This window comes from Plutella xylostella, chromosome 13 (assembly GCF_932276165.1).
Source record: "Plutella xylostella chromosome 13, ilPluXylo3.1, whole genome shotgun sequence".
Classification (NCBI taxonomy): Eukaryota; Metazoa; Arthropoda; class Insecta; order Lepidoptera; family Plutellidae; genus Plutella; species Plutella xylostella.
The window spans coordinates 3,221,247-3,245,293 of record NC_063993.1 but is presented as its reverse complement, the minus strand read 5'-3'; the positions used below and the strand labels follow the sequence as shown (position 1 = coordinate 3,245,293).

The window sequence follows — 24,047 nt, the reverse complement described above, 5'->3', positions numbered from 1 at the left end:
CCCGCTATACGCGTCGCGACGACGCTTGGGCAGAACGACCCCAAAGTGATTGGATTGCAGTGAATGTTAGTGACTCAGTGCATGTGATTGAAAGTGAACGTCGCGACGCCGGTGCCCACTATGCGCGCCGCGACGATTTGCCAGTGCATGTGACTGAAAGTGAACGTCGCGACGCCGGTGCCCACTATGTGCGCCGCGACGATGTACCAGTGCTCGCGAATAGTAGTGAACGTCGTGTGACAGTGCCAGTGAATTTGCGTGAGCATCGTGATGAGTGCTATGGTTCCCGCTCCGCCTGTGCTCCACCACCGACTCAAGCCGACGTCGGGCCCAGAATGGGCTACACTCCTCACCCCATGTACCCACCAAATTTCCCGGGTGAGTTTCCCACTTTTACTGGTAACGATGGAGCCGGAGTTGGATGGCTACAATTCCGCGCCGCAGTCACCGACGCAGAAAGGATGTACGGGCTCACCCGGTATGAACTTATTACTAAGCTGCGCCGCTGCATACGGGGGGAGGCAAGTCGCAACATCGATTATCTGTTGCTGAAGGACGACGCTGACCCGTATGAGGTACTGTCTTACTTGGAGATGGAATACGGATGTCCGGAGTTTTTCATAGACACCGCTCTGACCCGGCTGCATTCCCTGCGCGCACTGAAGGCGCAGGCGTCCTCCAAGGACATTTCAGCATTCGCATCCACCGTGTGTCGTGTAGAGCATACGCTAAGAACACAAGACAACGACCACGGTTACCTGACAAACCCTATTATGATGCAGGATGTAGTATCTAAATTGGGACCGGACTTCACCCGGCCCTGGTTCCTCTACTGCGACGCTCATCGCCATGAAGGTAAAGCGCGCTTTTCCCTGCTGGCTGAATTCTTGAAAGAGCAAGCGTCAGTAACGGCGAGAAATACGGTGTCCGTGAACAACCCGTACTCGGCACTATTCAAGGCTGCTCCACCTCGTCCACCAATTTCCACTCGCCCGACAGCCCCATTCCGCCAGTCAGCGCCGGCACATCGAGTCTTCGCAGCGACGGACGACGTGCTGCATTGTCGCTGCTGTGACGGCGAGCATACACTGAAGAATTGTAATAAGCTGCAGACTATGACAGTCCATGAGCGGTGGAATTGGGTGAGAGACTCAAAATTATGTTTCCGATGCCTAAACAAGGGCCATCACAAGAGCAAATGCAAGGCGCTGCCATGCAATATTGATGGGTGCAATTACCCACACCATCGGCTTCTGCACGATCCAGATAAGCCGGTGAAGACGCTGCAGGAACCGCAGCCCACTTCCAGTACGGGGGGAGGTCCCTCGCAGACACCTGAGAACGCGAGTAACTCCGTAAGCACAGCCGCTTCTGCAGAGCATTACGCAATGAGTGCCTCATCCACCAGAGCGTCGAACGTTCTATTACAGGTGTGTAAAGTTAAGTTAACGGGACCCTCCGGCACTGTAAACACATATGCTATGTTGGACATGGGCTCCACAGTAACACTGATGGATAAGGAAGTAGCCGAAAGAATCGGCGCACTTGGACCACGTGAACCACTACGGGTGACAGGCCTCAATTCTATGCAGAACGAAGAGAGCAGTCGCCGCGTTACCTTCACTATCCAAGGCCACGACGTCGACGAGGAACAGGCTATCTTCGCCCACACGTACTCCAAACTGATGCTACGCAAACAGACAGTGCCTAAAGAGGTAAATGAATACGCTCATTTGAAGGACCTGAAGAACGTTAGCTACGAAAGCGCCACGCCACGCCTTCTGATCGGAGCCGATCAGTGGCACTTGATGGTCGCCCAGGCTGTACGAACAGGCCTCAAGACGGAGCCAGCAGCTACCCTGACTCAGCTCGGCTGGGTCATCCACGGCCTGCTGCCAACCCGTGCCTCGAGAGAGGCAACAGTGCTACACATAAGCACAAGCACCCGAGACTTGCACGTCAAGAACGACGCTGCTCTCCGGTGGACCACGGCCGCCAATTCCCCGTTCAAGACCGCTGCTGCCGCCATCCTGCCGCAGCCTGTGGTCTCCGTTCCTGTACCACGGCCACATGTCGTCCAAGTACCAGAACAAGGTGACTCCTCACAGCGACGTGAGTTGCCTACGGGGGGAGCCTCACCTCCCACATCAGCTGTTGCTGCCACGAGCCGGCAGCCAGCTGATCAAAGCTGGTCAGATCATGCAGACGAGGTGACTTACGACCACCTCGACCAAGAGATGCCTTACAAACATCTTAACCTGCACCGAGACTCCGACCAGCGACACTGCGCCAATGACGCACAGGTCAGTCCACCGCGTCGTCTTCCCGCTGCTGTGACCAAGCGCGGGACCTCCACTGACGCGGCCCCACCAACAGTAGCGAGCGAAACCTCGCCGCTACTCTCCACTGCACGTCATTCCCCACGACGCTGCCCTTTCCCCGCTGCTTCAAGACAGCGCGGGGCCTCCACTGACACAAGAGTGTCACCTTCTGCGACATCAGTGCGCCAGCCTACTTCACTGAAGTCATCCGAAGGCCGCATCCCGCGGCACCATCCCGCTGCTACCTCCAGCAGCTGGGCCACGACCGCCTCGAAACGGCCGTTTCCCGAGACGCGAGCCCACAACGGGGGGAGCCTCTTCTCATCGAGTCGTGGCCGCCCCGGGCCCACAACACGTGGCCACCCAAGGCCACCCCCAGCTACATCAGCGGGTACTGCTACGCCGCTGATGCTCCGTCGGCGCCGCTCTCTGCCGCACCACCCCGCTGCTAGGACACAGCGCGGGGACTCCACTGGCCACTCAAGGCCAGCTCCAGCTACATCAGCGGGTACAGCTACGCCGCTGATGTCCAGTTGGCGCCGCTCCCTGCCGCGCCACCCCGCTGCTGTGACACAGCGCGGGGACTCCACTGGCCACCCAAAGCCCCTTCCAACTGGATCAGCGAGTACAGCCACGCCGCTGATGCACAGTCGGCGCCGCTCGCTGCTGCGCCAGCCCGCTGCTACGAAACAGCGCGGGCACTCCAATGGCTACATGCAGCCAACGACGGGCGCATCCGCATCGAACCCTGCGCCGCAGGCGTCTCAAGTGCGCCGCCATCGACCACAATGTCCCGCTGCTACGAAGCAGCGCGGGATCTCCACTGGACGCACGCAACGAGCTCCAGTTACACCAGTGAGCAAACCTGCTGTGCTGGTGTTCACCGCACGCCATCTCTCTCCGTGCAACCGCTGTCCCACGGCTACCCTTGCTGCGGCACGAGTCGTCGACGGGGGGAGCCCTCCCTCGTCCACCGACAAAGCGTGCAACCCTGCACCGCTTCCACTTCCTGCGTGCCTCCCCGCTGCTTCCTCACAGCGCGGGGACTCCCATGCTGACTTCCCTTCGTCAGCAACGATACCAGATAGTGTGCCAGCTACCGCACCGCTCACAACTGCTGAGCGCCGAACCTCGCAGCACTGTCCCGCTGCATTGGTACATCCTGTGCAGTGCGGGACTTCCACTGGCTGCCCCCAGCCAGCACCGAAGCCTGTCAGCACGACAACTGCGATGGCACGCCATACGCACTGCCCCTTGCCGTGCTGCAACTTCCCTGCGCGTCGCCCTTCGCCGCGCCACAACTTCCCTGCTGCATTTACACAGCGCGGGGTCTCCATTGGCTTGACCGAGCCAACTCCAGAGCCGACGGCTACGAAGCCTGCGCCACTGATGATCAGTGCGCGCGGCTCCCCGTCACGCTACCCCGCTGCTCTGAGCCAGCGCGGGGTCTCCGCTGCAACCGCAGCCACTCCTGGACTTCCGCCGACTGCAACCAGCAGCCCAGCCATGGTGCAGAAACCACCACCGAGGTGGCCTCGACGCGGCTGCATTACACGGTTCAGCAAGCTACAAGCGGAAGTTTCATCGAGCCCATCGACGCCCGCCCCGGTCGTCAATCCAGAAGGGCTATCCACACCGCTGACAGCCGCACCAACGATGCGGTCCCCGACGTCTTCCCAGGACACATGAGTTCCTCGCTGTCCTCCAAAGAAGGCTCATTACATATACGCCGGGGGGAGACTGTTACGGACAGCGAGCTATCTATCCTGCTCGCACGTACAGCGCTCCCTCGCACCCACGCACGGCGCGCTCGACCAATGAGCGCGCCTCTCCCGAGACGAGAACAATGGAGGCCCATTGTTCTCGGGTATAAATAGATGCCCATTTTACCTGCTACGGCAGTCTTAGCCTCGCTTCGACTCGGAGTTCTGCTCAGCGCAAGCTAGCAAGCTCACCACCGCCGACCGAAAGGAAGGCACCCAAAAGGGTCGAACCCCCGGTTCCCCTTTTACGCACATGGTTGCGTTACTCCGACCGCAAGGAAGGAACCCCGACGAAGGCGAATCCTCGATTCCCTGAGTCACCCCGCCGAAGTCCGAGCCAGGGAGCAGACTTCGCGCGGGCTGGAGCCAGCAGCCGCTGGTCCAGACGCCAACCGGCCGTTGACGTCACCCCGACGCCACGCCCGTCGTCGCCTCGACGCCACGCCCGTCGTCGCCTCGACGTCACGCCCGTCGTCGCCCCGACGTCACGCCCGTCGTCGCCTCGACGTCACGCCCGTCGTCGCCCCGATGTCACGCCCGTCGTCGCCCCGACGTCACGCCCGTCGTCGCCCCGACGTCACGTCACGTCAGACGTCCTTACAACACGTCTGACGTCCCGACGCCGAGGTCGTCGTAGCCTGACACCAGGCTACCACCAGCTGCGGACCGAGTCGGCAAACGCCGCTCCTGCAGCTCCCTCAACTCACGGGTCGAGACGCGCCCTCCCCGTGACACCAGCACAGTGAAAGCGACAATCAGTGAAAGAGACAATCAGTGAAAGTGACATTATAAGTAAGAACAGTGATATGGACACACCTAATAATAATCTTTCTTTGTCTTTTAATGTGCATTTTCGTGTGTGTGATTAAAAGTTTAATAAACATTTGATTGAGTTATCGAAGTCTTTTTACTCAGTCCAACTGTCCTCAACAGAACCCTTAGTGCGCGAGTCCAACTCGCACTTGGACAGTATTTTTCACTTTATATCTAAATTGCACACATGAAATCGGATAAAATAGTATTACGTATATTTTATAATAAATTGCTTATGAGGGTTTAATACAGTCTCCTTGTGATAACATTATTATCGAGGTTATATTCTAATCATGTGTGCAACCGCATAAATATTTACGGCTCACTTTCTAAACTGTTCCGTAGTAGGTAGGTACCGTGTAATTCTCAATCGTAAAATCGTAAATATCATTCATTCACTAAATGATGATTCATTCATTCAGTCGCGAGCGAGATTACGCGTGCTTATCGCCACATCTGTTGTGGTTTCAACATTTATGTGGAGGTACTCAAGTATGTGTTTTCCACAATAGGCCTCATTTCTTCACTCACGCTAGAAACTCTGTTGTAGTCAAATCATTGTCAAATAGTATATCGTCCTTTTAGGGGTGAATAAAAGCAAATTGCGTGAGTTTCTTGTGACACAGACGGTGTGCCCAAATCTGCGATTTCACAGTTATTGTAGCATTTTAAGTGAATAATAATGTGTATTAGTACTTCCATCAAATATTTACTCAAATATTCCCAATTTCTTCGCCAATATGTCTGTCGCTGTGCAATATAGCTGAAACTGTCATTGATTGACAGTGAATTATGCTGCTTCGCTGCTCGGCGATTCCCACGCTTTAATAAACTAGGTTAGTGAATACAAGTAGCGCCTACCCGTGATTATACGATCGATTTTAGCCTCACTTATTGCAACTTGATGAGGAAAAAGGTCTTTCTTGCAACTGCATAAATATAGAGGGACTGGCATTTCCATGTGATTTAATTCATAATTAGGTACCTTTCGATAGACATACCTTCCTGCTTTATTATCGAGATTTAGCAATCATCTTGTTCTACAATGTGACAGCAGCTTTCATATTGTTATTAGTAATGACAATCACTAAACTGCAATACAATAACAAGGCCAGACACACCAACACTGCCGACGACAGATGCAAATTATTTGAACCTACTTGAAGTGGTTACCAGCAATCACTTCACTAGTACACACTTACTTGTTTATTATTATTACATGTTTAAAAAATATGATCTCTTAGCATATAGCCTCTTTAATTTAACTCCAAGACGCTAAAATTTCAAATCTACCTAAGCAGGAACCTACCTAAGTAAGAGATACTCAGCGACAATTCAGACAATCAGAGCGGTGTTTTCTTTTAAAATCATGCAGTCCATTAAAAAGATTCCCTGGTGCTTGAAGCAATAAGAATGAGTAGGTAACTCATATTTCAACAGTGTAAAATTGAAAAGTATGAGTTCTGAATTCTAGTTGTATCAGTAAAGTGTTGTAACCCAGTTGGACGATATCTCCTCAGCTTGTTTTGTTTTATCTGCCCCACATCGCTACCATTTATGGGTAACCACTGGCTACTATTAAATAAAATGACTGACCGAATGCCCGCAGACCGCAATGTGACAAATCTATCCATCACTTCGGTTCACCGATCTACTTTCTAGTGCCTCGCTCACTGTGCTGACCCTGCATCGTTTATGTAAGAACGCCAAACATTGTGATCATCCGATAATTGCCTGATTCTGTAACTTTTTTAATGAAATGTAAACCTTTACTTCACTTTGTTTTCTAGAAAATGCTTTTATAAATTGTAAAATTACTCAGGCAATCCTGGAGAGGGCTATACCAAACAGTTAATTATTGTTTCTTTATGATGATTATGATGCCGAGAAGAGGGTAACGATCTAGGTACTTTAATTACTTACATTCATGACTGATACCTCTCAAAGTGATATTCAACAAATGTAAATCGTTCCAATTCAATCTTCTTTGTAATAAATACTTCGATAATTACCGAGACGCCATTGTCATTTACCTAATTAGTCACGGCAACTAACAATAATCTGAATTTACAAGTCTTTTGAAACGTATTTTAATATTGTTTTCGTATGTATTTTAAAGTAGGTATAGGTACATACATAAGATAGAAATATATTTTCAGTGACTTTGTTATAAAGTTAGTCAATTAAGCAACACTGAATAGAATACGGTTTATACGGTCCAGCCACCCGCCAAGTCAATACAAATTGTGTACTTATCTATTTTGTTACGATATTGATTCCGATGGTCTACTACTCGGCCAAATGAAATAGTTTTGCTGATCTTTAATAAAATGTATGAAGATTCAAACCATCTTTTCGTAACAGGGGAATGCCACTATCAATATTTGACATGGCAGGCTAGGTTCTAGAGTCTAGACAAAATTGATGAAGCTTTCTTGTATCTACAAGCGCCTCTGCATTGCCGTTTTACCTAATCAAATTGATTTGATCGATTAATCTCTCGAGTGAAGGTATAATGCAATATGATTTATGTTATTATGATCGGATTAGATGTTCTATGTATTTCTTTAAATCTAGTTATTTCCACATGAAAGGTAAATCGTTATTGATAAGTTATTATTGTTAACTTAACCTTGTGCTACTTTTTTGTCCTTACGATTATGCTGTTAATCTGAAATAAAGAAGACCTTTTTGATTAGCTTCGTATCAGAGATTCTTTTATTTCTATTGTTATTCTTTACTATAAGTACAAATGCATTAGAAAAGTAGTTTGTATTTTATTTTCCTCTATTAAAAGGCGCCTAGATGAAATACCCATTAGTGTATTGTACATTTGTACAATGTACATTGTCACAAATAGGCCATACAAGACACACTATAAGGTACATTGTATAAAGCTTTATGTAGTCAGTGAGTGATCAAAGGAGGCGTGCTTGGCCTTATTGCTTGTCGGCAGGTACATTAGTTATGTAGCGGTTACATTACATATATTCTGGGTATATGTATAGTGTATACCCATTTCATGTTATTTCAGTGTCAGTAAATTTACTTTTGGATTATTTTGTAATAAATATCTAATAATAACTAAATAATTATGTTATTTCGGCTGCATCCGTTCCGTAGTCAGGTCGCATCAGATCCGAATCTACAAATAGCAAAACAATTTAAGACTGTTTCAATATGATATTCAATTTCAATATGATCATGATTTCAATATACTTACATACATACAAATGTTTCCTCTTTAGTTAGAAGTCATATTTGTGTAGATGTATTTTGATAAATGACGTGTATTTTGTACTTACTTATTTATAAATCACCAGCATGTTATATGTCGTGTATCGATGTATGAATCGTGAACTATGTCATCGCACGTAGGTGTTTCTGCTCCAACAATTAAAGGTTTTGCATACAATAGTGGAACTTGTTGACAGACTATTGGGTCAGTAGATTAATAGTGCTCTGTGGGAGCATAGAGCCTGGGTTTCTCTTATTGATTGTGAAGACGTGTTAGCAGCCATTGTTACAAAATGATACGGTTATGTTCCGTAAATGGCAAATTAGCAGCATCACGACGATATAGCTTGACAATGTCAATCATCGTCAGCCATCACACGTCCACTGGTACAGTCAGCTGCAATAGTATGTATATTATTTATTATAATATCACTATTTCGCATTATCGTCCTAAATCGCTCTCTAAACTTTCTGATACTCAAACCAATATATCATAATATGACACTGAAAAGTTAAGTGTTTTTCGCAGCACGTCGACGTTTTTCGCTTTACAGATTTATTTGAATACAGCCAGTCTCTGATACCTGCTACATTACACGTATTACTGGAAAGTTATTCATGCCTAGTACGAAAACGTTACTGTAAGACAACATTTTACAAGCATGTCATCATAACTCAGATCAAATAAGAAATGCCTTTACCCAAGAGCTTTCTGTAAGAAAAACATCCTCTCTGATATTGCCCCATATACCTACCAAAACTCGAGTGGTTCGTTCTTGCATGAAATCTGAATATTTTCCCCTTCTATCTATCTCTTGGATCAAGATAATCCCGGGGGATACTCTGCATATGGATATTCTCGATTTTCGCGTGAAAAATTCGCGCCTTTTATATCGGAGGGTATACAATATTGACACTGATAGAGTTCGTAGAGTAATTTCCATTTATTGTTTCCGAAGCTTAACTTATTTAACGTACACGTTTTGTGCTCAGAATGTCTTTTTTCACATTAACATTACATTGTATATTCCGAATACATATTTCCATCGTCACTAATGCCATGTAGTTTCAAGGTACTGCAGTTGACTACCTATCATTCCTAATCCTACGTATATTCTTATTTCTACGTCAATTAATTTGTATTAAAGCTTCTACGCTCCACGGTACAAAACATAGCTATGTTACAGATCTAAATTGCATTTAATGAGATATTTTCACACAATCAAGTATACCATTACATCAGAGCTATGCCATCGTATTATTCTGTGCAATTTTCCAGTTTTAATAAACTGCTGGTTCTCAACTAGTTTTTGCCGGCTTCCTTACAAGTATGTCCTTACTAGTCGTTGTTTCCTCCTATAATAACTGGTCCTGTCTCTCCCTTATCATACATCATACTTGTCCATCCTTCGTTTCAATGGAAAACAGCCATCATCTTGTTACATGCCATTTTTGTATAAAATTTAACGAGTCCAGTTTAAGTATGCGGGTTTTCTTCCATATCATTTCATAGCATGTCAGCGCTTGAAATTCTTTATTAGAAACAGAGATGTAGCGCAGATAATATTTGCATATCTGGATCGGGGAATGTTGCGAGGAAATTGCGTGCATCGCAAGAAATTACGCATATCTGCATAATTGGATGTAACTGTATCGGTCACTGTACTATAAATAGAAATTAGTATCTGATTGTTATTTATGGCTTCATTGAGGAATGCGACCTGTGGCCTGTGGCTTGCAGACCTGGCAGTCTGCGAGCGATGGCTCTGGGTTGAACCCTTCGTACTCGATCCATCAATTTGCTCTCCCTTGTAAATCACCGTCAGCTTCGTTAACACCTAGGCAGGGGCCGATTCCGGTAACTCAAGAGATATCTCCAGTGCCGAGATTTTTTATTAGTTAGGTATCTCCGTTCACCACGAGATTTTACTGTTTATTTACGCTGATCTAAGTAACCATGAACACTGGGGATATCTCAGCCAGAATGAGATAAATTTCCCATTAATTAATCTTACTCTAAAACCTCGTAGTGAAACGAGAAGATTTACAAAATAACTACCTACACTTGAGATTGTCTCCACAGTCACCGGAATGGGCCGTGATTGGCAGACATTTTTAAATGCTAATTTATTTCCATCGTAAAAGCAGGCTCGAAATCTCCCTGACGCAGGTTTTTAATGAAACACTGGGCGCGTTTTTGTTTAATGGACTGAAGTAATAAAATTCAGTGCTACTTGCGTAATTACTGCAGTCTTTTTTCATCGTGTTTGTTATCTCAATTTGCTTATTAGCACATGAAATATTAAAATACCGTGCGCCAAGTATGCGGCGTGCTATTATAACATAAAAAAATAATGTATTTAGACTTTTCTTTTCACTGATGATGTTGGTTAATATACGTTTAATTTATCATAATTATGTTTTGTATCCCATAAACACTGCATGTATAACTTATGAACTAAAAAAATCGCATTGCATTATTTCTTAACCATATCTCAATAAGCCAAAGAGGTCACATAAGAACATATTCCAAACTTTTTTCTCATAAACCCAATTGCATTCGACACCGGCCAGTATTAAATTTTCTTTTTCTTTTTATTTAGGAGCTGAAAGAGAGCTTCAACTATGGGCTGTTCTGTCCGCCCGTCAACGGCAAGGCCGGGAAGTTTCTGGACGAGGAGCGGCGCCTCGGGGACTACCCCTTCAATGGACCAGTCGGGTATCTTGAGGTAAGCATCACTTTTACTACAGATCAGAATTTGTGACTTTTCTGAAGAAATCCTGTAGAAATTATTTATTTATTAAAATTGGAACTTCCAAGAGTCACTCCTTTTTTGCTTACTATACCACTTTTGCATCAGACTGTATTGTGAGATAGTGATTTGTGAGATAGGTAGGTAGTAAGTATTCTAAGTAAATATATTATTTCCGTGGATTAAGGTTTTATTGATAAACGGTATTGCTGTAATATAAACGTTAATTGCTCTACCGATATTTGTTTAATTGAATACCTAACGTTTATATTGAAGCAAATAAATTCCAGTCGAGACCATTACTGAGCCACAAGTCGAAGACAGTACTTACACAGACATGCAAGAATATGAACCTGCATTACCTCACAGCAATTAAGTATTAATTATGATATGAAATTCGAAGCATCTCCCCGCCCGCAGTGTAAGTGGATTACACGGAACACAATAAGTGGCCTCGTGTGGTCTTGTGGTGTTTACTTGCGCAACTAAGCGGACACCATGCATACTTCCCATTTCTTAAATAATACATAAGAGCACAGTAACACAGGTGGTCCTGACAGTTTATTCAAAATTGCTCTGATTTACCTAGGTACGAAATGAATTTGTATGCGGTTTTCTCTTTCGATATTAAATACACGCCAGCATAATTATACATAGACTATCGTTTCTTAAAAATTAATGACACCAAATACCTATTGATTGTAGAAACAGGGATAAGTATCTCTTTTTAGGCGAAGTGGAACACTAATTAATAAATAGGGTTCTGTTTCATGTCAATGTATGTATTTTTATAATTTGTAGAAAGATATACATTGCTGTACACTTCACTCAAAGTACTCTTGGGCCACATAAAAGCCGTCTACGCACGTAGGTGACCTAATAAACTTTTATCGAGCACACATAAAAGCCCTAGATCTTTTATGTATGCTGTAAGCTGGATATGTCATAAAAAGGATCTAAAATGTACTTGTCCGTAATTAACGCTAATAGTTATGTAGGTATGTATGTACCAAGTTAGTTGTATTTTTATGGATGATACTGTCTGTACCTACCTTCTTATACCTCTTAGGTATCTATACATTTTATTATTTTGATTTCCATTGATTCAATTAATTAATATGTTGTTGGCGTTTTTGTCGCGTTGCCAAACGCAGCGTGGGACGCCCTCCTGCTCACTGGACTGACGACCTTAGGCGGGTAGCCAGTAGTGGCTAAATGAGAAGGGCCGAGGACCGAGTGTTGTGGCGCTAGTGGATGATTATTGGCTGATGTTGATGATGAGGCGTTTTGCCATTAGGAAGCGCCGAGGACGCAAAAGTGTATCGTGTAGTGTGTGTGTATGTGTGCATGTTACTATATAAGTTATGAAAGTTTTTACCATGTGTGTGTATACATATTAATAATATTCTATCTATCTATCTAATCTTCACCTACCTCACTCCACAGCTAAAGTACAAGCGGCACGTGTAAAAAGACGCTGCAACTTGACGAAAAAAAACTTTATCGCTAAAAAAATCTGCCCTCCTTTGCTTGTAATTCCTAGTCTCAACTACTATGTATCTAACCCTCACCTACCTCCCATCCACAGCTAAAGTACAAGCGGCGCGTATACAAGATGCTGAAGCTGGACGAGAAGGCTCTGAAGGCTCTGCACTCGCGCGCGAACCTGCGGCGCTTCCTCGAGCAGGTGGCGCACGGGCAGGTGGACAAGCTCACCAAGGCGTGCGCCAAGGGGCTCGACCCCAACTTCCATTGTCAGGAGACCGGCGGTGAGTTGTATTCACAGTAAACAACACAATTTCACAGATCATAACTACCTACTCCCTTACTCACCAACACCTGTTGTAGTGGGTGCTGTTGGCAACACTAAAGTTTGACAGGCCATAGATACCTTATAGAAAGCCACTACTTCTGCTACTGTTACTGCGCCAAGCGGTTGGTCCCTCAAAATAACAAAAGCATCGCCCATTACCCGGAAGAAATTATTTGGGTTGGGCCGCTGAACTGGGGTCAAAAAGTATCTACTGAACTCTGCTCTGTTATAGGTACCAATTAGCGTGAGTAATGACACTGATAAGATTAGGATGGAGTCACCGATAAATATAAAATAATTTAAATTTATAATGAATAAGTACAGGTAAGTGGATTCAGTTGGATTGCTGTTTCAGAATTCAACCATTGTTTTTTCGCTTATTCTCTTTCGTTACCTACGAAAACCTGAAAAGATTCGGTAATGAGATTTCAGCCAATGCGGCGAGACAGAATGAATAATGAATATCTTTTGAATCATAATGAATTCCAAATTAACATAATAATAAAAATCCCCCTTTTTCAACGACAATGTAAACGACAAATCGTTTCTGTGTTTGCTTAAATAAATTATAATGCCAATGGTGGCGTTATTATATCCACTTACAAGCTGTATAATTAACCTGCCATTGTTATTCTGTACCTACTGCTACCAAAGGTGTTTACAATCTGCCATAACATCGCCTTTTGTATGACCTTCAAAATACCAACTGATATTTGATACTTAATGGTATTTTATACTTCACTTAATTTTATCTTGTACCTTACTAGACCACTTGTGAAGTAATTTCCAGCAATGGATAGGAATGCACCTTCATAAAAGTAGTAAGTAGTTAGAAGTACAATTGTAAGTGTACATAAAACTGAACTAGTCAATAAACCACTCACAATGGTATACTTTCTCTAATTACTACCTACTCGCCAACCGACCTAACAACCAAACATTTCCTTTTCCAGAGACTCCTCTCACCATAGCCGCTGGCTTGAAGAACCCAGCGAAGGTGCTAATAGCTTTAGTAAACGGTGGCGCCCTCTTAGACTACCGAACAAAAGACGGTAGCACCGCCATCCACCGAGCTATAGAAAAGAACTCTCTAGAAGCCGTCAAAACTCTTCTAGAGCTCGGCGCGTCGCCTAATTACAAAGACGGGAAGGGTCTGACGCCGTTGTATATGTCTGTGACGAATAAAACAGACCCTCTGCTGTGTGAGACCTTGCTGCATGATCATGCGACTATTGGAGCTACTGACTTGCAAGGATGGCAGGAGGTGCATCAGGTTTGTTGGTTTTCATTTCTTATTAATGTAAGGGCTTACTGTTTTGGAAAACCATAACTATATATATTTAGGCTGCTTTTGCCGTAGACAAACCATTCGCCCGTTACTAAGCGCCCGTAACGCAGAAAATTGCGCAGAGAGGGCATACTATCGATATCGATACACCGCAAACTCAGTCGGCGGTGAACAGTTTGCCTACTGGGGACGCAGCCACAGGCGATTCGAAAGCCAGCTTCACTGAAATTTAAATAATAGGTACAAAAAGCTTCAACCTTACATCTATGTGAACTCAATCAATTGGCATGAAAACGGATCAAAGGCTTACAGACATGGCGCCGACCGCCGACCCCGATACTCGCACTCGAAGGGGCTTCTGTTACCTCACGCCTCCGCAACCGTATTCCCTTAGACATACGACCTAGTCACTATAAATACACGTGCGTGTTCTACAATCTGACACCGTACTATCTCTGAATGAAAATAATGAAGCCGTTAGTGTTAGATAATAATAAAATTATAGTTTAAACGAACTGGCTAGTAAGTATATAAAGTCTACGAAAGAGTTACGAGATCTACCTTTTTGTTCATTGAGTATGCATGGTCTGGAGACGAAATAGGCAGACGTTCCCCTCTGGCGGGGTGGTAGGCCAGAAAGGCCCACCGATTTATAAAAACTAGTTGCAGTCTCAATTTTCACTAGACTCAATCTAGTTGGCAAAGCGTTCGTTTCATAGAAAATGATTTGTTTACATACTAAAATGACAGATTCAATTCATAGAATATACGGATTCCGGATTTGATCACAGATTTGGTCATGGTTTATTGTTATTAGCTGTTTCCTAGCAACCAATGTGAAAAAAATGCAATAGTGATGTACCGGTATATAGATATGTATTAATCGACAAAAAAGGTCATAGTTGGGAAGCGTCCGTAGTCGAATTGGCTTCAGTAATCGTAACTGATCACTGAGGTTAAGCAACAACTGACACGGTCAGCCATTGGTAGGTACAGCATGAGTTACCGATTTCAAATGGTTCTTTTCTGGACGCTTCCGTGCTTCGGACGGGACGTTAAGCCGTTGGGTCCCGGTTGCTGCTTCGGCAGCAGTCGTTAAGCCTAGTCAGAGGCCGCCCGAAGGGGCGGCTTGAAAGCATCTGACCGTCGGGTTGCCCACTTACTCGACAACTTCAGTGCATTGTGCTCATTCATAAACGGCGATACGGCTCGCGACCTATCACGTGAGTATAAATGTACAGCGAAAAGCGGGTGACTTCGTCTATTAATCATTCCTTATTAAATTTAACTATACCTAATTAATTTGAAATTAGTATTTCTAACCCATGTTCTCGAATTCATCGATAACACTTATCGATAATTGTTACATCCATTGGCAAGAAAAATGAAGACACTGTGTTCATTATTAAATGTCACTTCACGTAACCCTTATTGCTCTAAATTAAAACTCATAATGATATGTCCCATGAGACATAATCATGGTAAACGGTAAAATTTCCCCCCGCAAAAATTGGCAGACTTTTTTGTATCAAGAAAGATCGCTATGGCGCTTCCCGAGGGTACACCCGAGTCCGCGTTGTTCTATGTTTTTGTTGACCGTAACCTTTTTTAATGCGGAACTTTTTCGCGATTACAAAGACCATAGGTAATGTAAACCCAACACCTTTTTCACTTGCCAGTTAATACTAAACAGCCGAATGAGGCCGCATGTTAAAATGTGTCACACCAACCAAAGAGGTTTCAACCTCCTAACATAATATGTTAGGAGGTTTATATTATAAACAAAACACCAAACAGTCTAGCCGCGACAAGCCGCGAAGAATGCCGCATTTTAAAATGTGTCACACTAACCAAAGAGTTTTCTACCTTCTAACACCTCAACGTCTTTCCAGGCGTGTCGCAACGGTTTAGTCCAGCACCTGGACCACCTCTTGTTCTACGGCGCCGACATGAACAGCCGCAACGCGTCGGGCAACACGCCGCTGCACGTGTGCGCCGTCAACGCGCAGGACTCGTGCGCGAGGCAGTTATTGTTCCGAGGATGCGACAAGGAGGCGCTCAACTTTGCTAATCAGACTCCTTACCAGGTATGAAAGAGTTTGGTTTTGTTTGGGTGGGTGTAACGTGTAACTTTTAATTAAATGTGGCGGGAAATTACTACCTAATTTTGTACGTCAACGCTGAGTGAGTTACTGCCAGTTTCTATAACTCTATCTATCCATAACTGGTAGTTTTATTACTTTCATACGATTTTGACAGATTGTTACTTTTGATTATGTCAAAAGTAAATCGAAGCATAAGTTGTTGCGGTAGAAAGGAGATAGTTTACGTACATGCGAATAGCCCGAAACAGTTTGTGTGATTTGTGTCCGGCCACCATTTTCACTTAACATTTTATCTATGTGGATTTGTAAATTTTGAAAATATTTTCATTGGCTACCTCTAGTAAACAATATTGGTACTTATATTAATTATTTACCTTGAATTTTTCAGGTGGCAGTGATAGCGGGAAACCTAGAGCTAGCGGAGGTCATAAAGAATTACAAGTCTGATGAAGTCGGTGAGTTACAGCCCTTTAGTTTAGAGCTTCAAACATTGCATGGCTGTGCGAGCGCTTTATTACATCTATAATAAATAAGGACCTTACCACAAAAAACTTAGACAGTGTTTAACACCTGTTTAGCGCGGTCAAACGCCCGATAAATCAGTCAAATTAAATTTTTAACGATCGTTCAAATTTTTTTGTGGTAGGTATTACAGTAAATGTTTTGAAACCTTGTTTCATTTACGAAGTTCCTTATGATAAGCAACAGTTTGCACAGTAACGATGCTGTCATGGGACTTTATGTGAAACAAGGTACTTGCTTATAGTCTTTTATTCCAAAATATTTCCTATATCTACTTGTATAGTTATTTGCTGCATACAAGAATATCCTTGCTCCTTTGAAAATTTGTTTTAAAACAATCTATTTGTGGCATGCAATCACCTATAATATTATTTATGGATCACATATTTAACATACATAAGTTTATTATATTCTTATAATAGATAAAGATACGTATTTAACCTACTTTATTCATTGCTTAATATCATAATGGTGATGGTTGTATTACATTTAAAGGTAACCGGGTATTTTTAGGTACTTACATATTTATAAGTAGGAACCGATTTCTAACTCTTATTCATTACTATACCTATTCTATCTATAATAATACTTATACATACCTGCAAAAAACATACCAACCTTGCACAACATAATAAAAATTGATTTTAAAATAATTATATTGTATTGATAATGTACTTACTTATATATCATAACTAAAAAATGTAGGTACCTTTGTCTTATAATTAATTAGGTGTATTATCATGTTTAGGTTTATAAAATGGCCCTGCTCTACTTAAAATTTTGATAGTAGGTAATATGTAATGATTGTAAGCACTTTAACGAATGGTAAACAATGTGTAGGTATTTAGTTAATACGTAGGTATTATGTTTAACATTGCTGCTGTATCACAACTAAAATTGAATATGTATTCCTAATCTGTTTATGTTTATTTATTTATCACTTATCATAGTTACCATGTTTAATTTCATCACTAACACCATCTTTAGTTCCACCCCTCATCATTACCTTTATTTAGAATACTAAATAATTTACACATCTTAACCACCCATCAGTCAACCCAACCATACCTTTAATTTCCTCAATTCTTCATCGTTACTTTATTTTCTTTTTCGGTTGCTAACCCGCCTATTGCAGTGCCTTTCCGCGGCCCGCCGAGGTACAACCCCAAGCGACGGTCAGCGGCGTGGGGCGGCTGGTGGGCGGCGGGCGACCGGTCCTCCCTGGCCTCCTCCACTCGCATCCCGGCCGAGCTGGACGCGCTCCTCCGTCGCAGTGGCCCCGCCGCCTCCCCGTGCAGCCTCGAGAGACCCTTCTCCTCAGCCTCCTCCAGCATCAGCGACGCCAGTCATCCCAGCCATGAGGACGACGCTAGCATACTCACAGGTAACCCACAGATAGGGTTAACGCTAGGGTTGTTTACACACTTGTAACAAACGCTGTCTGATTCAGTGCTAGAATCAGGCGCGGTTGCGTCCCTACACTCGAACAATAGCAGTATAACAACAGATGAAAGGCACACTCACAGCCCGCTCGGCCGGGCTCGGCAACCATCACCATGCACCGCCCTCATCATCAGACCATCACCAAGCATGTTCTATGTGCCTTGTTGTAGACGAACCGCTTCCATGCTTTCTTCGACCCTTTTGTCTCACCCTCTAGATGTTTGTTTCTTAGACCTAAGATTCTACATTCGTGTAAGATAATAGTTTAGCTATAGTTTTAAGTGTTTCTTCGTCTATTGTACTAACCATCCCCAACCAAAACTCACCCAAATCAACCTCCAATCCTCGCCTAAAACTCCCACGCAAGTCGGCCTCTCGACTCACCGGTCAGACGGGCCGCCCATGTTGACAGAGAAGTCCGGCGGCGACACTAGCGACATCATCTCAGACTCGAGCGGCGTGGGCACCAGCAACAGCGACACCACCACCTGCTCGCTGCAGCCCACGGGAGCTGCCGTCGTGTGTCTGCAGCCTTATGAGCCTACAGCACCCGGGCACCTCAGGCTTAATCAAGGAGATATTATTGAAGGTAAGGGCTAGGAATGAGTAAAGTTAATAAGTGAAAATCTTTTTAAAAGTAGGTACATTGAATATGGGTGCAAGTTCTACACTAGGCGAACCTGTGGAGCACATAGTGGAACGCAAATTATAGATTTAGTTAGGCCATAAGTATTTTATTTTATGACAACAAAGGGTGTTAATTATGATGAGTTCTCGTTAGGTGTAAGGGATTCCATCTATATGTTTAAAATAACAAATATTAACGACATTACTCATGAAACATTCATAGTAACAATATGCTTACTAATTTATCAAACATTTCATCTTTGTTTTTAAATTACTATGAGTAATGTGCCCAGATGAATTCTTAACATAGGTAACAGCTCATTTGTTTAAAAACTTTGGAGTTACAAGAACGTCCTTCGAACCATCAGGTAGTTTAAATTGATTTAACAGTGCGTGATGATTATTTATTGGTTAAGTTTTAAATGGTGGTTGTGACATGGCTAGACAGGAGGCACACAACATTCTTCGCATATTGCGTAAGACCAAAATTTACATCGCTGATCCGTGCTATTATTCTACACAGTGATCTATGTTGACAATTATTATGATAGCACAGTGACGCTGACGTCGGGGTAGTAAGGCCTGGGTCTCCTATTTTATGCTATATGCGGCGTCCGACTTTGACGTAAACGTTTCTGTCAACGTCCTACGGCCTACCTACGGCGTCTACGCGCCAACGTCGGCGTGTGAGGGAGACCGCATCAGTACATTTCTATAGTGAGCATCGTGACGCGGCCTACGGCGTGACGCTGGACGCGACCTACGGCGTAAATAGCCTTAGGCCCGGGTCTCCTATTTACTCCGTAGGTCGCGTCAAGTGTCACCGCCGTAGGCCGCGTCACGATGCTCACTATAGAAATGTACTGATGCGGTCTCCCTCACACGCCGACGTTGGCGCGTAGACATAATGAGCATTGTGACGCGGCCTACGGCGTGACGCTGGACGCGATCTACGGCGTAAATAGGAGACCCAGACCTTAGATTTTCTGTGTTTACACGATAGCCAAGACAAAATAATAATAATAATGTTCTACTAACGTCCGTGTATGACATTCCAGTGACGGGCGCGACGGACGACGGGCTCCTAGAGGGGACGGTGCGGGGCGGGGCGGCGGGGCTGTTCCCCGCGCAGTGCGTGCAGGAGCTGCGCCGCGGACAGAACACGCATCTACACCAGGTACTGTAGGGGCACTACCAAAACTAGTAAACTAGTTGCGACGTGTGTCTATGGCAAAGATATCTATGGCATAAACTCAAATGAAACTCAAAAGTAACTAGGAGTTGCCGTTTCGTTGCAGTTGCGTTTCACCATGTGTGCTGGGCCTAATACAATGAGATAGAGTCGTGGTTATCGCTGCATATTTGTGAAGTTTCGGAGAGCTGCGCGAACCACGGGTCTATCTCGTTACATTAAGCGTGCCGATTGCGTGACAATTATTGTTCGGTCGTTCGTCGATTTAGAGAGAGACCCCTCTGTTCATTATAAGGCCATTTTAGGTTCCTATGGAGCTGAGGAGCGGGTGGAATCAGTCAGAACGCCCGGTGTGTACGGTAGGTATTCTAAAGCTGTGTCTATAAAGAAACTTATAATTACCTGATCTTAAATGGCGAGCAGACTATATTTAATCTTATAGCTCTGTCTTGTATATTTTACCACTTCCTTGTTGCGGTTGGAGAAGCGAAAGCTTAAATACGTGACGTCGATTACGTAACTAATCGTTAGTAAAAAAAAAGGGGAACACCCAAATATTCCGAAAAACATTTTTCCGAATTTGATAACCCCGAATATGTAATTTACGAAATATTGCAATACCGATTTTTTTAAATACCGAATTATAATAATCACGAAAATTATAATTTCGAATATTATAATCACGAATATTGTTATTACGATTGTTAAATATACGAATGTTAAAAAATACGATTACTTTAATATACGAAAAATAAAATACCGATTTATTATAATCACGAAAAAGTCAAATCCCGATCGGAAATATGATAATTCGTGATTTTGACAAAAAAACATAAACGTCTTTAAAACTTTAGAACCAAAACCAAAAGATAGGTGCGACGACGAGCAAAGCGAGGAGGAGCGTGTTAGGTGCACATAGATATCGAAAAACAAAGCGGAGCGCAGCGAAGCGGAGCGGAGCGTTTCAAATATAGAGCAAAACAATTGCTAGGATTTTTATGGTGTTGAAACTTAAAAACCTTAGGACCTAAACCTAAAGATAGGTGCGACGACGAGCAAAGCGAGGAGGAGCGTGTTAGGTGCACATAGATATCGAAAAACAAAGCGGAGCGCAGCGAAGCGGAGCGGAACGTTTCAAATTTAGAACAAAACAATAGCTAGGATTTTTATGGTGTTTAAACTTAAAAACCTTAGGACCTAAACCTAAAGATAGGTGCGACGACGAGCAAAGCGAGGAGGAGCGTGTTAGGTGCACATAGATATCGAAAAACAAAGCGGAGCGCAGCGAAGCGGAGCGAAGCGGAGCGGAGCGTTTCACATAATATAGCTTAAAAAATATTGTTTTTATACGCATTATGCTGCATAATTCATATAACCATTTCTTGTTAACTAAGAAACATTCGGGAATTTGTATTTTCGGAATATTAAAACTTCGGGATTCGTAATTTTAACAATTCGATATAATAAAAAATCGTACTTTTGAAACATCGAAATAATAATATTCGGAAAATTGACTTTCGTCATTTTAATAAATATGTTGTTTGAAATTTCGTTTATAAACTATTCGTGATTTTCGTTATTCGGAAACTTAAAATTCGGGATTGTGAATTATTCGGAACTATGAAATTCGAAATTTTAAAAATCGTTATTTTCATATTCGTAAGAAAGTAATTCGGAATTATGTAGTGTACCCAAAAAAAAGTTTATTGTACAAAAAACACAAGGGCCCCTGTACAGTAAGGGGCAGATAAACCTGACCCCTCTCAGAAGCATTGTTAGTATGAGAGGGGGGTCAGGTTCCTTTGCACCTGACCGTACTAGGTGGGAATCTGTATTACGGGGTACCCCGCTCAATCCACCAAGACAATAATTTAATGTACTTAATTCAATGATGATTTGTTGCTTCCCAGGTGTTATCGTCAGGCCCTATCCACCATTCAAGGGTCACCGGAAGAAGAGAGATGGCGTTGAGTAAAACATATAGCGCCACTGCACCTAGGATAAAGAAAACGTAAGTTATTACACATAAAGTATAAAATCTTGTATAAAACCTTAACCAAATTGACGACCGAATGGTGTAGTGGTTAGTGACCCTGACTGCTATGCCGAAGGTTCGTTTACCGGTTGGGGCAGATATTTGTTTAAATACAGATATTTGTACTCGGGTCTTGGGTGTTGATATTTATATTCAGTATGTATCTATCTATGTATCTGTGTAAATATATCAGCTGTCCGACACCCGTAATACAGGTTCTGCCTAGCTTTGGGTCGGATGGCCGTGTGTGAGATGTCCCCACATATTTATTTATTTATAAATAAAGTATGTCTCAAAGTGTACAGGCTGTTGATGAGTGTAAAGTCTGTGATATCGAATCTAGTCTGTATCGTCTGCATAATTAGGTACTATGGCAAAACACTTTTCCATGTCAAGTAAAGTTGAGGGACGTATTTATATTCATTTCGACTCTCGGTTTATTCTAACTTCCTTTTTAGGGTTCCGTAGCCAAAATGGCAAAAACGGAACCCTTATAGTTTCGTCATGTCCGTCTGTCCGTCTGTCCGTCTGTCCGTCTGTCACAGCCGATTTATTAGGGTTCCGTAGCCAAAATGGCAAAAACGGAACCCTTATAGTTTCGTCATGTCCGTCTGTCCGTCTGTCACAGCCGATTTACTCGGAAACTATAAGTACTACAGTGATGAAATTTGATGGGAATATGTGTTGTATGAACCGCTACAAAAATATGACACTAAATAGTAAAAAAAAGAATTGGGGGTGGGGCCCCCCATACATGTAACTGAGGGATGAAATTTTTTTTTTCGATGTACATACCCGTGTGGGGTATCAATGGAAAGGTCTTTTAAAATGATATAAAGTTTTCTAAAAAACATTTTTCTTAAAGTGAACGGTTTTTGAGATATCAGCTCTCAAAGTCGTAAAAAGTATGTCCCCCCCCCTCTATTTTTATAACTACGGGGTATAAAATTCTAAAAAAAATAGAGGTGATGCATGCTAATTAACTCTTTCAACGATTTTTGGTTTGATCAAAGTATCTCTTATAGTTTTTGAGATAGGTTGATTTAACTGTAATTTTGGTTAAGTTATTGTGCTTACTACGGAACCCTTTGTGCGCGAGCCCGACTCGCACTTGGCCGGTTTTTTTCAACCTAAAACCGTTTACCTACATAATCACTAACAACTAACAACACAACGACTTATTCCGCAGTTACGGCAACATAGAGACCCGCACAGTGGTGCTACACCGCGCGCGCCGCGGCTTCGGCTTCGTCCTGCGAGGGGCAAAGGCTCTGTCTCCGCTGATGCAGTTGAGGCCCTCGGAGCGCTGCCCCGCCTTGCAGTACCTCGATGATGTGGATGCGGGCGGCGTGGCCGATAGAGCTGGCCTGCGCAAGGGCGACTTTCTGTTGCAAGTGAGTGATGTTGTAGTATGGTAGCAGTGGGTTGCGGTGTGAAAACAGCCAATGGAATATCACCCTTATTGTCACCGCGCCGGCCAGCCGGCACAAGGGCGAATTTCTGTCGCATGCGAGTGACACTTTGGTTTACTAGCGACTACTATTTAAGGCCCAATCGGAGCAGAAAGACCAAAGAATTCCGAAAACAATAAACAGTAACGAACCTTAGCCTTTCCCCCAAGGGTCTGCACTCCATCACCCTTGTATAAATTATTCGCTATGTATTGTAAATGTAATCTTCTATCTATCCTTCAGATAAATGGCGAGGACGTGTCAGCGGCGTCCCACGAGCAAGTTGTGGAGATGATCCGCAACTCCGGCGCACTTGTGTCGATGACTGTAGTTTCGCTGCAACACATCATCGGCAACGGTAACGGTAAGTTATTATGTTTTGTACTGAAATCTCTGAGACAGGCCTCTGTGAATTTTGTGTGTGACAAACATGACTACCTGTCTGGCCCACTTACATAACGCTGTCTTGAGAGAGAGAGAGCATAACATGTATAAACATTTTCAACTGTTTGTCGTAGGCACCTGTATAAATATTATAACATTCCGGATACCGGTTAACATTTTCTCTTCTGTATTATAAAATTTTCAAAATTTACCTCTCTATTAACCATTTATGTAAAAAAAATCTTGCCACTACTCACTGACTGTACAAAAACTGTACAGTCAGCTTCATTAGTCGGTATA

The 24,047-nt window shown here is 43.6% G+C and overlaps 1 protein-coding gene across 9 annotated transcripts in view; it reads left to right on the top strand.

Moving 5' to 3' along the window:
- Positions 1 to 24,047, top strand: part of LOC105380973 (SH3 and multiple ankyrin repeat domains protein 3) — a 96,359-nt gene that overhangs the window by 60,821 nt on the left and 11,491 nt on the right. For 4 of the 9 annotated variants that reach the window (XM_048625210.1, XM_048625211.1, XM_048625209.1 and 1 more), the window contains 11 exons: positions 10,738 to 10,863; positions 12,476 to 12,656; positions 13,654 to 13,973; positions 15,881 to 16,075; positions 16,482 to 16,548; positions 17,751 to 17,999; positions 18,450 to 18,647; positions 19,744 to 19,862; positions 21,788 to 21,888; positions 23,102 to 23,306; positions 23,607 to 23,727. In XM_048625210.1, the coding sequence (XP_048481167.1) occupies positions 10,738 to 10,863; positions 12,476 to 12,656; positions 13,654 to 13,973; positions 15,881 to 16,075; positions 16,482 to 16,548; positions 17,751 to 17,999; positions 18,450 to 18,647; positions 19,744 to 19,862; positions 21,788 to 21,888; positions 23,102 to 23,306; positions 23,607 to 23,727 (1,882 nt within the window). The remainder of the gene's footprint in view (positions 1 to 10,737; positions 10,864 to 12,475; positions 12,657 to 13,653; positions 13,974 to 15,880; positions 16,076 to 16,481; positions 16,549 to 17,750; positions 18,000 to 18,449; positions 18,648 to 19,743; positions 19,863 to 21,787; positions 21,889 to 23,101; positions 23,307 to 23,606; positions 23,728 to 24,047) is intronic. The other 5 variants (XM_048625217.1, XM_048625212.1, XM_048625215.1 and 2 more) reach the window with 3 other exon arrangements.